At 39.3% G+C, this 15,319-nt stretch overlaps 2 protein-coding genes and 2 long non-coding RNA genes across 4 annotated transcripts; 2 read left to right on the forward strand and 2 right to left on the reverse strand.

The window, feature by feature from the left end:
- Positions 1-125: 125 nt before the first annotated feature.
- LOC135334446 (uncharacterized) lies at positions 126-2,304 on the reverse strand. The gene has a single exon (XM_064529599.1). The coding sequence runs from the start codon at positions 2,256-2,258 to the stop codon at positions 351-353; it is 1,908 nt and encodes a 635-aa protein (XP_064385669.1). The 5' UTR covers positions 2,259-2,304; the 3' UTR covers positions 126-350.
- A 6,687-nt stretch (positions 2,305-8,991) lies between these two features.
- Positions 8,992-9,996, forward strand: LOC135335489 (uncharacterized). Its single transcript, XR_010394518.1, has 2 exons — positions 8,992-9,713; positions 9,803-9,996. It is a non-coding gene; the product is annotated as an uncharacterized LOC135335489 (long non-coding RNA).
- Positions 9,997-10,311: 315 nt separating this feature from the next.
- On the forward strand, positions 10,312-15,317 carry LOC135335628 (uncharacterized). Its single transcript, XM_064531187.1, has 7 exons — positions 10,312-11,212; positions 11,422-11,978; positions 12,040-12,392; positions 13,967-14,255; positions 14,345-14,782; positions 14,837-14,980; positions 15,043-15,317. Exons 3-7 carry the CDS (start codon positions 12,201-12,203, stop codon positions 15,216-15,218), a joined length of 1,239 nt encoding a protein of 412 aa, XP_064387257.1. The 5' UTR covers positions 10,312-11,212; positions 11,422-11,978; positions 12,040-12,200; the 3' UTR covers positions 15,219-15,317.
- LOC135335630 (uncharacterized) lies at positions 12,764-13,721 on the reverse strand. Its single transcript, XR_010394570.1, has 3 exons — positions 13,314-13,721; positions 13,215-13,260; positions 12,764-13,130 (listed from the first exon to the last, which is right to left on the reverse strand). It is a non-coding gene; the product is annotated as an uncharacterized LOC135335630 (long non-coding RNA).
- Positions 15,318-15,319: the final 2 nt, after the last annotated feature.

Consider the following 15,319-nt stretch of genomic DNA (forward strand, 5'->3'; position numbering starts at 1 on the left):
GTGTGGGGGTAATGATTTTCAGGGTAAGCATGCATGGCATGTATGTAATATTATCGTTATCACTGTCTTTTTGCTTGTAGCTAAATAGCTATATTATAAACTACAGCTTTTTACTTCTTGTATACAACCAACATTTTGTTGTAAACTCTGGATCATAAAACTAAAAAAGCTAAAACTCTAGCTATATATATACACATCATATCAATCGTGTATGTATAAACTAATCACTAATTACAAAACTAAAACTGTAACTGTATAGCTATATCAATCCTTATAAAACCGTGTATGTATGTATAAAAGTTCATAAAGTAATCACTATGATTGGTATAAGTTTCGTCAGTCTACAGATCTTAAAGTTTCTTGCTGGTATCGATCAGCTGTAACGCCCAAGTAGTAAAGCCAGCAAGTAAAAGAGTTGCTTCAGCTTCAGGAAGAAGTATGACTTGGATTACGCGAGCGAAGATTTCAGTGTAGATTATCACACCTTCTTGAAGTCGTACGAATTTAAACACCTTCCACAAGATTCCCTCCTTCCAGAGAACCTTCAAAAAGTGAATAGCTGAGCTAACAGCTTTCGTCACACTTGTTGTGAGTCGTAGCTCTTCCCTGAGGGTCAGCCTGGCTTTGTTGGCATTTTGATTGCCTTGGATCAGATGGAGCAGTCCAATGCTAGGTGAGGAAGTATGTAGGAACGGTTCGAGGCCAAGTGCCAGAAAAAATCCCTCGGTCACTTGCCACACAAATGAGAGCCACAGATCTGGACTTTCCTGATCATTGCTTGGAAGTCGCTGAAGATTTGCACAACAGTCGATTGCCAGCTGAAAAGATGTCAGGGCACTAAAATGCTCAGTAGTATCTGCTTTCAAAAAATCGTTTTCAGCAAGTCGAACGAATTTGTTGTCAGTTGTAGCAAGTTGAACTTTGCCGGTTGTTGAGAGCATTAGCATTAAACTCAAAGGTGCTGCTTCCTGTTCGTCCTTCAAGATAAGGTAGCCATCTTTATCCACTGCACAGACCTGCGAAGATTTGGTTTTGAGGAAGAACGGTCCAAGAGAATCAGGCTGCACGATTATGAATTCAATGCAGCTAGAACTTTCGGCAACAGCTCCAAGCTTGTCACTGTTGGGCATGCATGTCACGTACTTGCTGTTTACAGCAAGGAGAAAAATGATATCATTGTTATCCACCAAGCTTCTTGCGTCAACAAGCCCTCCATAGGTTGGTGGTAGTATCTTCGTTATTTCGACTTTTTTGAGCTCCTGAGTGATGGAGACAACTGGTGGGCTGCTTCCGTATTGATAGACAACAACCAGTGTCTTTGAAGACAATTTCCAACTGGCATCGCCAAATAACGTATTATTGACAAGAGTGACCAATTCGTTTTCATAGACAGAAGATTTTACCTTGGTCGTCACATCATTCAATCCATAAGCAGCTCCGAGAATCAAAAGTTGGTCGGGATTGATTTTCACTTCTTCTTGCTCCTTTTGCTCATAGCGGATGCTGATCTTCTTGAATTCATCGGAAATAAACAGCTGAGGTTTTTCATCACCAAATTGGTAGACCATCACAAAGCTCTTGTAGTTCCTGAACCAGTTGTCTGGGAGAATCATATTAGGTATCAAGTCAAGCTGACGATTTTTGACGAGATCTCGAACTTGCTGCGTCACCGGTTCCAGCCCGTATGCTGCACCAAGGATGAAGAGAGGTGGTGAAATTACAAAATGCATTGTTTCCGTCTCCCTAACAACACTCATCATCGGAATTTCAGAGTACTGATAGAAAACGACAAGGGTCTTCACCACACGAGGCCAACCATCCTCCCATGCTTTATTCGTTGCAAGCTGCTTAAACTCCTTTTTACTGCCTTGAACAAGCAATCGAGCATGCTTCGTAACATCCTTGACTCCCCACACAGCTCCCAGAATGGTGATAGTTTCTTTCTTACCAGGATTGCGAGAAGACGCTGCCGAAACCTCCGTTTGCCAATCGGAAGAGAGCTGATCTTTATGATATCTGGCCTTTAATGAAACATTAATCGATTCATTCTCTTTTGCAATAGCAAGGCATGGTTCTTGAGATCCATCTAAGTAGCACACAACAAGAGACTTATGATGGCCAGGCATAGGGTCAGGGCCAAAAGTTGCCTTTTCTGCTTTCACAAAGAGACTATTTTTTTTCACCATGCTCCATATTTTAGCAGTGACATCAGCGGTTCCCCAGGATGCTCCTAAGATTTTCAAACTACTGCAAGCCATCTGCTCAACCGAACACGTGTTAGGCCACTAAAAGAGAAACACACTAAAAGAGAAATACCGGAAGTGAAATTAAATAATGGGCGTGGTAATAGGAGTGGAGCAGCGGGGTCCAATTTGCTAGCGGGTTCTGTACCGGCCAATAAATGCAGCCAACAGCCTAGTCTCGCGGACCCAGACCCTGAATAAGGGTCTGGCCAATTTCACCGTACAGAGTTGTGTTGACCGCGCCACAAATATCGTGGCGCTCTAAGTGGCTGATAAGTGTTTGTAGTAAGTTGTGAAACCGCACAGCTGCACCGCTAGCTAAAGTAGATTTGGCAAATCTAATTATGTGGTTTCACACATCCGTCCTCCACCCACTAACCAATTATCAATGTAAACAGCCACTTAGACCGCTGCACAAGTAGCTCATGTGTAATTTGCCAGACGATAATATATCGGCTGGTCCACGAGACTACCAACAGCCAGAGCCACAGCACTGCAGTGTGTGTCACTGTGTACTTTGTCTATGCAAGTAAACCAACCTCAGTGTGAACACTGCTGCTGCTGATATCACACCAAGTGTCTAGACATGGATGACAAAAAATATGACAGTCTTTCAAAGTCTGACCGAGCCTGCATGGTGCTGTAATCACTGAACTGAATGCTACTCGGATGCACTACCTTATATAGGGATACTACCACCACATTATCTCCGAGCACATCAATGGATGCAACATCACCTACCCACCATCTCTCCACAACTCTCAACTCCTCCTCAAACAGCGTCAACTATTCACTCCATTCCACGAAGTCAGGCATAATTATTGTTTAATGCTAGGAGTGTTGCAAACAAACTACGAGATCTTCACGCAGGAGAAAACATTGATATTATCGCTGTCACAGAAACACACAGATACAAAACTAATGGTCCCCAATCATTCTGTCTTCAGGAGAGACAGAAATTGGTAAGGGGGAGGGATTATAATATGTTTCTGGTTCGTAACAACATCCCTGCAACAAGGCTCCACGACCTCGAAACCGACTGTCAGAGTGAACTCCTATATGGGTGGAAATAAGTTACCCTACACCATCAGCTAAAAATGCTAGTGAGTCTTCTATCGACCTCCAAGCTCGTCCAACATCCACCTAACATTCCTCAGGAACTCTCTATCAACGATTTTTTCATATTCAGAATCATGCCCAGTGATCATTGGCAAAGACTTTAACATCCCGTCTATCAATTGGAGACTATATACTTGCATCAAATCTATGTGACATACAGTGCATCCAGTCTATAAAGAGTATATAGAATACCAAAATAGGTGAGTATAATTATAGTTGTACTTAAATATATCTGATCAACATTGGAACACTTCTAAGAAATTGTGCTGATATAATTATATATATTTATTTACTGATTCAGTCCGTATCCTAGGTGATTTCCAGTGAATATGAGCCATATTTTACTTCCCCCAGGGAAGTATGGAATATGGCTCATATTTTTACTTCCTACAAGCACTATTCAACTTTTGAATCATCTTGACAATTTGTACACAGTAAAATAGCAATACAGCACGCAACAAGTTTTTGTAGACTATGTTTTGTGCTATTGTCATATTGACCTGAGCTAGCTAGCAGTCTAAGCTACTTATTACATGTTCATGAGGCTTGAAACACTGCAGTTCAATCCTTGCTCTGTGTTTCTAGTCAAGGCTGTGGCTCAGAGGTAGAGGAGTACAGTGCATGCAGTGTTGGTAGACTTTGCAAATTGAAAACGGCAGCTGCTGATATTGGTGGGCGGGTCTGGTCAAAGTTTATGGCTTCCAGTAGAACCTACATGTAGCTGCTTGGTTCTAGCTAGGCAAGCTCTCATACTTGACAGCTGTAACTGTTCTAACTGCATATTCTGAGGCACAAGTTACTGTGAGAGCATGCAAGCTTGACTGTCTCCATTGATGTTCAAATGACTGTTTTGCTGTTTTTGCAGTAAATAAATCAGTTGTTGACTGGTTGCCTAGTAATTATGGTCTATAACCAACCTCAGCCTCGGGCTACGCCCTCGGCATTGGTTAGTTATAAGCCATAATTACTAGTCAACCAGTCAATAACTATAACATACCATGCATTGTATATAGGTGAATGAATAAGCTATACCATAATAATTACTAATTTATCGGACACTTCTAATTATCCCGGACACTCTTTTGGGCAATTTTCGTTGTTCTAATACAACGGACACTCCATGCAGTGCTTTAATATTCCCGACAATACCTTGAAAAGTTGAGTTACGGCCACGGCTAATTTTTTTACTGAAACTGCAGCTAAAAATGTCCTTAAAACTGCATCACAAACGATTAACAATCAATAGTATGGCTACTCGTGCAATAAGGGATTAATAGCACTCATAACAAGCACTGGCAAGGTTAATAGCACTCGGCGGGCTACGCCTCGTGCAATTAGTATCCTTGCCATTGCTTGTTACTCATGCTATTAATCCCATAATTATTGCACTCTTATAGCCATACTATTAATTATATACATATAATTATAGGAGCATAATCGGAACACCCATGCATGCATGCATTCTCGGAACATGCAGCCCTCGGGGCTTACGCCCTCGTGCTTCAGTGCAATATATTCCATACATCCCTTGTGCATGCCCGTGTTATAACTATAACATACTATAATTATTAGCTATAGTCCAACTATTCAGTTGCTCACTGTTCTATTAAACTTAGCTAGCTTCGCATGCAGCTGCTTGCTTGTTCTAATTATTCCGGACACTTCGCATACTCTGTAAAAATCTGTTCCAATTATATACCCGGACAATTTCCAAAATAATTATTTTTTGCTGTCCGATAAATTAGAAGATATATACGGTATATTCAAAAATACTTCCCCAAAAGTTGTTATAGTGGGAAATCATTTTAGGTGAAAAATGGGGGTGATGGTGTGTAACATCAATTATCTCCGGAATTAAAGTATTTCTAGACAAACTTTTCTTATCAAAAGTTAGACATTAATTTTATTCAAGCTTACTCGGTGTAATTTTTGGACCTTAGCTGTGAGATCTTCTTCAAATCTCTCCTTAACCGAAACGGCACTAAAAAGTAGCAATTTTGAGCACTGCGGAGGATGTGTAGATATATTTAAGCAACACTTTCACAAGATAGCCAAACTATCTATAGATGTTGTGACAAAGTTCCAAACCGGCCTTATAACCGGAAACCTTATAGGCCTTTTCTCCCCCTAACCGATTACCCATGCATGGCCACTATATATATAACACTGTTTTATTAATCACCACAGCTTATTCATTTACCTACACAATGGGATCAGTTGACTTTCTCAGAAATATTCCATATTTATACTTAAGTACCACTATATACTCACACATTAATTTGTGGTATATTCTAACTCTTTAGATTGGATGCACTGTATAGTGAATGACAACTCCGGTCAGTGCATATTTCTACTCCCTCCACCAAATTGATTGTAACAGCTCCGACAAGACAAAAAAACATACTCGACTTAGTGCTCAACGGCAACATTTCAAGTTATGGTAACTGAAAGAATCCATGGGAGTGATCACGAAGCTGTATCTTGTCTTAAAATCCACAAGACCCAACATTCCTATGTGTTTTACTTCGAGAGGGGACTTTGTCAAATTCCAAGGAATGCTGAGGATTATATTTCATGAAATATATGGTTCATTTCTGAGCGATGCCTGGATGAAGTTCAAATACCTGCTGCTGATGTCAGCAGACTATATAATGCATCCCTATAAGCTCACTCTCACAAACAAGAAACGCTCTATACCGGGTTAGCCCAAGAAACGGTACGAGTGATGATGATGATCAGACACAAGGGCAAGCACCCTGCAGGGCTTACCTAAAAGCAAAAAGAACACAAAACAATCTGACTGCATGGTAGATACAATAACCATAGCAACACCGTGCAAGAATTCTAGAATAAACTCATTCATATAATTATATATAGGCACTCTTTTTTATTAGAACACCTAAATTTCATGTGGAACACAATCTGCTTCTCTCAGTATATGCTCTATATAGTGCATCGTATACAACTTTAAATTTACATTTTTAAACGTGCTGTTTTAATTCCCATGCATATATATAATTATAATTATTGTGAAACACAGCTAGCTCACAACCTCACGTTTTAGCTTAATACTCTTATACTTTTACTATAATTATTGGGAAGTACATGTACATTTATAGGATTATAGCTACGTGACTACCTATAAGTGCAATTCCTTTTGGATAACATTGTTCAATAAAATTCAAACAAAATTCTGCATGGCTATAGCCTATAATTATATACACAGGATCATAGGCTTTTGTTTCACTTCCATGCGTCACTATTAAGACTAACATGCAATAATATACATGCATGCAGTCTCACAACAAGTATATATACTGATCTCCTTTACATAATTATAATACTAGCAAAACACATTTGTACACTGGAAGTAAGCACTGTCTGTTGAACTTTACCTGGCAGAGCAGTATGACATGCATATACATGCATGCATGCATGGGTCTATAATTGTACATTAAATAATAGTTAGACACTGTTTTGGAGGTGTCTCTGTGATTTAGAAGCCCAAAGGCACTGATTTAGTATCCCGAGCGTAGCGAGGGTACTAAAGTGGCTGAGGGCTTCTAAGTCACATGAACACCGACAAAACAGTCATTTAGATACTAGTGCACATGCGCAAACCGCTTGACTACAATACAATTACTTGACAACGGAATACTAGGTATACTAAGTAAATTTGCAGGTATACTAAGTCCCATAGTATACCTGCTCTGAGGCACTTTTCCCATGTACTTCTCATGTAGATCTTATCAACTAGTGTCTAACTATAATTATAGTTTAATTTTACCACGAAGGCAGTAAAAAACCTGTAAAGCTAAATTTCTCTTTTAGTGTGAACCCGCTGGACCTAACACTAAAAGATTATTTTACACCAGAGGTGTTTTGCATGTTCAGGCACTGTGTTACACACATTATACCACACTATTTTCAAGTACCACAGACTGTCAGAGACCAACAGCATCAGTAACAATCTGTACAGATACATTTCTCTTTTAGTGTAAACTTGCGGACCTCACACTAAAAGAGAAATTTTACACCAGAGGTGTTTTGCATGTTCAGGCACTGTGTTACACATATCTACATCATTACCACACCATTTTAAGTACCACAGACAGTCAGAGACCAACAGCACCAGTAACAATTTGTACAGCTACAATTCTCTTTTAGTGTGAACTTGCGGACCTCACACTAAAAGAGAAATTTTACACCAGAGGTGTTTTGCATGTTCAGGCACTGTGTTACACATATCTACATCATTACCACACCATTTTAAGTACCACAGACAGTCAGAGACCAACAGCACCAGTAACAATTTGTACAGCTACATTTCTCTTTTAGTGTGAACTTGCGGACCTCACACTAAAAGATTATTTTACACCAGAGGTGTTTTGCATGTTCAGGCACTGTGTTACACACATTGTACCACACTATTTTCAAGTACCACAGACTGTCAGAGACCAACAGCATCAGTAACAATCTGTACAGATACATTTCTCTTTTAGTGTGAACTTGCGGACCTCACACTAAAAGAGAAATTTTACACCAGAGGTGTTTTGCATGTTCAGGCACTGTGTTACACATATCTACATCATTACCATGCACCATTTTTAAGTACCACAGACAGTCAGAGACCAACAGCACCAGTAACAATTTGTACAGCTACAATTCTCTTTTAGTGTGAACTTGCGGACCTCACACTAAAAGAGAAATTTTACACCAGAGGTGTTTTGCATGTTCAGGCACTGTGTTACACATAATTATATCTACATCATTACCACACCATTTTTAAGCACCACAGACGGTCAGAGACCAACAGCACCAGTAATAATTTGTACAGCTACATTTCTCTTTTAGTGTGAACTTGCGGACCTCACACTAAAAGAGAAAGTTTACACCAGAGGTGTTTTGCATGTTCAGGCACTGTGTTACACATATCTACATAATTACCACACCATTTTCAAATACCACAGACGGTCAGAGACCAACAGCATCAGTAACAATCTGTATACAGATACATTTCTCTTTTAGTGTGAACCTGCAGACCTCACACTAAAAGAGAAATTTACACTTGAGGGTGTTTTGCACGTTAGCTCTGTATACTTTCAAACAGTGTAGTGATGTATAGACCCATACATGTCATAAACAATTCCTATATTAAGTATATATAATTATAATAAAGCTCATGGAAAAACCAGTGACACCATGCACTCCCATTTTTTTGCAGCCTAGCTGAGCTACATCTACATCTAGTGATCTAGCTCATGATTGATCCATACTTTACTGACAATGCCAGAGAAAACTTTGGGCACTGGAAAGGATTAGCTACAATTTAACCGGCAGGACAGAGTAGCATCTGATTGTCTAGGATCTTCTTGAGACTGCATGCATGGCGTGCATGCATGTATATGTATGTAAGCTAGCCTATCTATATGCTGGTACACTAGTGTTAATGTGGTACCCGCCAGCAAATTGGACCCCGCTAGGCCACACCCATTATTTAATTTCACTTCCGGTATTTCTCTTTTAGTCTTTTAGTGTCCTAACAAACGCGATACAAAAGTTGGAATACTGCAGGAATGCAATGCGGGAGTAACCTGCTATGTCGCACCCCTGCCTCTAGCCTCGATTCCAAGCCGCTGAGAAAGACGGCCTGGTATACACTGTTTACGCATGCGCCAGAATTACCCAGAATCTGGGTAATCGTAAATTGTAGTATATTTATCAGTATTCTTATTCCGCATTAGTTTGTAAAACATTGATATCCGTTTCATTTATAATGATGTCATTGAAAAAAGAAATCTAGTCCAAGTTGTGTAATGGCTGCTACCTTCTCTTCTGCTCTCGCGTACGCGTTATCCTGTGTTGGAAAACCAGGTCTAGTCTTGAAAGACAAGCAGCTGGAGGCGTTGAAGTGTCTGTACGCTGGTGTTTATGTGGGTACCCTACCGACCGGCTATGGCAAGTCCCAGAGAGCAAGTCCATCTGCTTTCCAGACACTCCCTTTCTTGATTGATGTGAAGCTTGACAGGACCAGTGCACCTCTCTCTGAAAGAAGTGTTGTGATGGTGATTTCTCCTCTTGTTTCTCTTGTTTCTCTGAGTGAAGCCATCTTTAAAGTGTTAGTGTGTCTGTTCGACGTTCAGTACCATTCTCTCTGGAAGGAAGTATTGTTGTGACATTTGCCGAAAATTGGTCACAGAGTAAGTACGTGGTATCTGATCCGAGAACTGTGTGGCCTGAATGTGTTTACAATCCGAGGGACTTGTGTGTATCTGATCCGAGGGACTTGTTGCTTGAGTGTGTATCCGGACTTGTTGCTTGAGTGTGTATTAATGGATAGTGCGCTCAATGGTAAATCTATTGTGTAAATCAATAAGTAGTCCTCACATTATGTTACGTCACAGCCACTGTACTTATCCACATTTATTTTTTACCCACAGGTTTAACTAATTTCTTATGAGATTAACTTGTCGCCTGAGTGTGTATCCGATCCGAGCCTCAAGTTAATGAATAAATCTACAGAGCTGATGTTTTACTTAGCTGTCTCTGTCTACAGTATATACAGAGAGGTAGCCTCTCCTTTTTCTTTTTTCTGTTCTTTATCAATAAGATAAAATACTGTTTTAACGTTCAATGAGATAAAATACGGTAAATAATAAATTAATTGTCCACCCACGCGCCAACAGTAAATACCAGGCCCACTATTCAAGGGGCTGGAGTCGAGGCTACCCTGCCTCCTCTGGGAATAGCACAAACGGGGTGGAACCTACACGCGGTTAAGCTCACGTGGCTGCTATTTCTTGATTGAAGGCAAGAAAGACAAAGAAGTCGTTAAAATGCATTCCAATGACACAATTCAACTGGTGGCAAGTAACTTGAAGTAAGCGCCATAAAGAGACAAGTTTAGAGCATAAAACTCAGTGAATTTGTTGCTGGCTAGTATAGTAGCTAGAGTTTTACAAGTAGAGATTAGATTTGTTGTAACAACCAAGGCTCAGATGTTGGCAGTGATCCTATCCTGAATACAGGCACAGAATACTTATTAAACACTCTAAAACAGAATTATACTAAAAACAATAATATCTCAAAATCTAAGTGGTGATTAAAACTGGTTGAAAAGCTATTTCATATTAGTATAAGCCCAGCAATGAACCATCCTGATCCAAGTGTATTTCTTGAAAGATACATGCCAAACCAAATCCACTATCAAAGTACACAGTCTTGATCATGCACAAGTTAATGAGATTCATAATCCTTTTGGCTGGTCATGTGACCGTGTCGTACCTCCTCTGATTCTGATGTGTCCAGAGGAGGTTGGTCACGCGTCATAATTTGCTCATGTGACTGCAAAATCTTTTCTTTTTTTGTTGTTGCCATTTCCAATGAATCTCATTATTCTCCAACCTTTTCCAACCTAGCGTTAGATCGTAACGCAGTAGTGCAAAGTATTGCGAATGTGTTAGCACTGATGTCTTCTCTTCTAAAACGACCTAGGAGCAGTCCAACTTACTTGACACCGACCAGGCCAGGAAAACGAGCACCCCTAAGGCTAAGACTGTTAGAAAACTCTCCCCATAGTAGATTCCCAGTCTGTAAACCTAGGCAGCTGGAGCTTGGTTCTCCTCACCATATTATTCATTCTGCTAATGCAAGTGTTACAGCTCCTCAACGACAAGTATACTGTAGACAATATGCTGATGCTTGGAGTGAGGCTGAGATCAAGGCTTTGGTAGAGTTTGTTCACTTTCACTGCGATAAGAGCAACTGGCCCACTCATCACAACAACAAATATTGGAAAGCAGCTGCTTCATTTGTTAGAACACAAGCCAAAACAACAGTTCAGCGATCAGGTAAAGTAAGAAGTAGATGTCTCTGCTGGCGCTAAAGCCTTCAGTACTCAATATTCTAGGGGTGCTGCTAAATGCAACAGCATGAGTCGACTGTATTATAATATACATCATGTATATAATTACATGCTGTCGAAGTTCAGTTGTACTGAAATAACGGCTTGAGATAATTATTGTAATAAATGTCACATGTCCCTTGGTTTTTTGTGTAGGTGCATCATGCCGGTATAAAGTTGTTGGTTGGTTAAAGAAAAAATTTGCTCAGCCCCAAAATGCAGAGGACTTCTACTTTGCTTTACATTCTTCTGTTGCTATACAAACTGAAGAAGCTAGTGTTAAGGTGCAGACCAGGTCCAATACAGCCAATGTCAGCGTACAGACCGCACGCATGTTAACAACAGCTAGTGTTCAGACTCAGACGGAAGAAACAGTACCTGTGGCAGTAAGTGTTGAGGTGCAAACAGATGAACCTGCAATCACAAGTGCTCACCCAGTCGTATCACCTGATTTGCTGGCTTTGTCTGAAATGTTTTGTGACTATTGTAAGGAAACTTTGCATTTATGTGTACCAGCAGATTTCCTGGAATTGTCAGCAGCAGCAATGACTCACCTACAGAACCACGGTCGATCAAATGTTATGTATAATCTGGCCAAAGGTGTGGGTACCGAACGACCAGACCAAAGTGATTCCTGTTTCCCTGTTCGTAGGATGCCAATAGGACTTGTAGAATATGTCACCAATTTCTTTTCAGCTACAGACATTAACTCGGTAGGGAAATATCTTATCTATAATTACAGCTACTGCATGTAACTCTCATTTTATATTCCAGGTTCCACCATGTCCACATGATTATCGATCGTGGTTGGAGACTATGTACTGCCAGTTTGGTCAGAAGTGGGCTAAACTCCATCATGGGCCAATGTGGAGTGTATCTGAATTGCATGGGACCTCTCACCAGAAAGAAAGAACACAGTCCAGGTATATATACTCATGCAGGAGGAGACGGGTTGTGGCTGCATGATTGTATTAACTCCGGGCCTGTATATTAGTGTGTCTTTATATAATTATAGTTCATGTGTAAGTAGTGTTTCTCAGGCGTTAGCCAATATTCCTTCAGTAAGTGAGAGTACTCTCCGTCGTGACATTGCTGATAGTGGAATTTCTTTGGATGCCAGTATTCAGGTATCATGCATGTGTACACTATAGAATTTGGGCAATGCACTACAAAAAAAATTAATCAATTTAACAATTTTTTTAATGGTCAAAACAATTGAAACTGAGGTGACATTTATTAATGTAGCTTTAACGAAGTACAAAAAGCGTCAATTCAACTTTTATGTAATAATTATAACAACTATTTAAAAATACTTATAAGTATTAATGTATAAAATATAGTTTTAACGTTATTATTGCTAGGTTAAAACTATTGTGTTTTATTGTCAAATCTACTTAAGCCATGCATACATTAAAACAACCATTAAGACAATACTTATTATAATAAATAAGACTCATTATAGCTAAATAAATTCCTAAAACAACGATTTACAAATGAATCGGTATAACAATTATTATTCAATTCAATAAATAACATGTTAATACAAAAATAGTGATAGGAAACGTTCGTGACAACTGAGTGAGACAATGGTATACAATGTTAAATTAGAAGGACAGTTTTATATTAATTAGCCCAAGGAATAGTTCTTCTTGGTGTAACATACTGGACTCACAAGTATAGCAGACCGATCACTCTTGACCACGCAGAGTCCACCTATAATAGTAAATACATCATTGTTATTGATATTAATTATTACCGTGTATTATCAATCACCGAGAGGATATCCAACAATGACGCCACTTCTATCCATTCGTCTGTTTGTTTCGTTTGTTCTCGCATGTCAAGCTTGCCAGTTTAAGGAATTTCTGTAGGAAAAAGTATATGCTTAGAGGTATATTGACAGTGACAGTGTTCACCAGAAAACTAGACACTTTATGTTTGTCCCTCACCTCTCACAGAAGTATCATCATCCACTTGGTGTAGTCACAGTCATACCTATTAAAGTCTTATAATTATACTGTTGAGAACACTTCATGTCTGTCCCTCACCTCTCACAGAAGTATCATCACAGTCAGATTTATAGCAGCAAATGTCCAGCATATAGAAAGGGTAATCGTCTTCTCTTTTCTTGGAGCACATGGTTTCACAGCTCTAGATCTACTGAGCATGCGCAATCTTAGACTTAGCATAGCCACGCCCACAATTTCATTTTAGTTTCTAGGTCCTCTAATATCTATGGTTCTATGCAAACTTGTACATTTCCTTACAATGTTCATGACTGTATATAATTTCACATCACTCATGCTATTATAAATGGATTGTTAAAAATATTGATTGTATATAATTATATGTGTGCCTGTGTTAGAACAAATATTATTATTGTTAAATCTAAATTTATATATTGTATTCTAACATGCTGCATGATAGAGTTTCAAATATAATTTAATCAAAATGAGTTTGTTAGTTTGATTTAAGATATCAATAATAGATTCTATATAAATTATTGTAGAAGTAAAAGACATTGTGTGATTCTACAATATTTTAAGTTAAAACCACATATACTGATTATTTTAACGTTGTCTTTTTATTTTACTAAATATTAAGTTGATTCAACTGTTTAAGAATAGTGTTAAAACGACTATGCAATGTAGTTTCAAAAAAAATTTTTTGCAGTGTGTGTACCCGTTTTATCACCTCACAGATATCTGTGTTAGATGAAGCAGCCCGTGTTCATCCAGACACTTGGTGGTGGATTAAAGCTGATGGTGTTGACTTGGTGAGTGGATTAGGAGAGTCAGTGAGAGGTGTTTGGAGTGGAGATGTAGATCTCGCTGACGGTTCACTGAAAAAAGCGTACGATGCTCATCAAACCAGGTTAATGTTTGTCAAGAGGATAGGAGTTGAAACAAGGTCAGATTCTTCCATCATTCTGAAGGACCTCATGATGTTGGAACAGCTTGTCGTGGAAGATTTAAAACACATCTCAGCTTGTAAGGTCTCTGCTGCATTCGATAACACTGCATATGTATAGACTTTCTGCATAATTATATCAAATGGTGGTTACATGTTTCAATTCCAGGTATTACAGTAAAAGCAAAGCATTATGAAGAGAAGCAAGCAGCAGGAAAAACCTCCGAGAAGCAGATGTTTGGATTGGCATGGGATGTTGAAGAGCTGGGCCGCATCAATGAGAGTGGAAGACAGCTTGTAGTGGAAAGTAGAGCTATGACGGACAAGCTGCGTGATCCTGCTTACGATAAAGTTTCTGAAAACTTTCCCAGGAAATTGAGTTCATTCAGGGAACAAGCTGTCCAGTTTTTAAAGAAATCAATGAAATTTAAACGTACCCCGGCTACTCATGTGCTTGTGGTAATGATTAGCCCAGAAGAGCGGAATAAGAAACCTTATGCTCTGCCGGTTCAGTGTGTGGCATATCATTCTTTAAAAGATGAAGCTGTCCGGTCTCTTGTCAACTCAATGATCAAAGAAATGACTTCAAGAGGAATGAAAGTAGCTGGTAAGTATACTGCATGCGTACGGTACATGTATACACTGTTACTCTATAATGCAGGATTTGTTACTGATGGGGAGTGGAATTCATTAAGATCAAAGGGGAGAGAATGCCCACTCAGTATTTTTGAGATCCGTGCTCAAGTTCGTCGAAAGTATACTAGACTCTCTGTCAAAACTATGACAGATATGTTAACGCCCAAAGGTAGGACCTGGTATACATGCATGGTCATAAAACTATGTCATGGTATTATGATTCCATCGCAGAGTTATCAGGAGGCTTAATACAAGCTTTGCATCCAAACCCTGCTGTTAGTCAAGACATATTGAAGAAAGTTTACACTTGTCTTAGTGAAGAAGAATGCTCAATGGAAGATGTGATAGTGCGCCTACGACAGAGGACCGTTCCTTCGGGATATGACTATCATATGGATTTCTGGTAATCTAGTGTACAGTGTATAATACAGTCAGTATATATAATGATGTCATATAGATCAGTTATGTTAGTGACATAATAATATCTATTGACCATCTCATTATCAGG

This window comes from Halichondria panicea, chromosome 4, assembly GCF_963675165.1.
Source record: "Halichondria panicea chromosome 4, odHalPani1.1, whole genome shotgun sequence".
NCBI classification, from domain to species: Eukaryota; Metazoa; Porifera; class Demospongiae; order Suberitida; family Halichondriidae; genus Halichondria; species Halichondria panicea.

Bases quoted from the DNA above. Each gene is read 5' to 3' on its own strand.
- LOC135334446 (XM_064529599.1), bottom strand. From the start codon at position 2,258: ATGGCTTGCAGTAGTTTGAAAATCTTAGGAGCATCCTGGGGAACCGCT.
- LOC135335628 (XM_064531187.1), top strand. From the start codon at position 12,201: ATGCAGGAGGAGACGGGTTGTGGCTGCATGATTGTATTAACTCCGGGC. The intron at 12,393-13,966 runs GTATCATGCATG...ATCACCTCACAG, and splicing joins CTTTGGATGCCAGTATTCAG to ATATCTGTGTTAGATGAAGC. The intron at 14,783-14,836 runs GTAAGTATACTG...TCTATAATGCAG, and splicing joins AAGAGGAATGAAAGTAGCTG to GATTTGTTACTGATGGGGAG.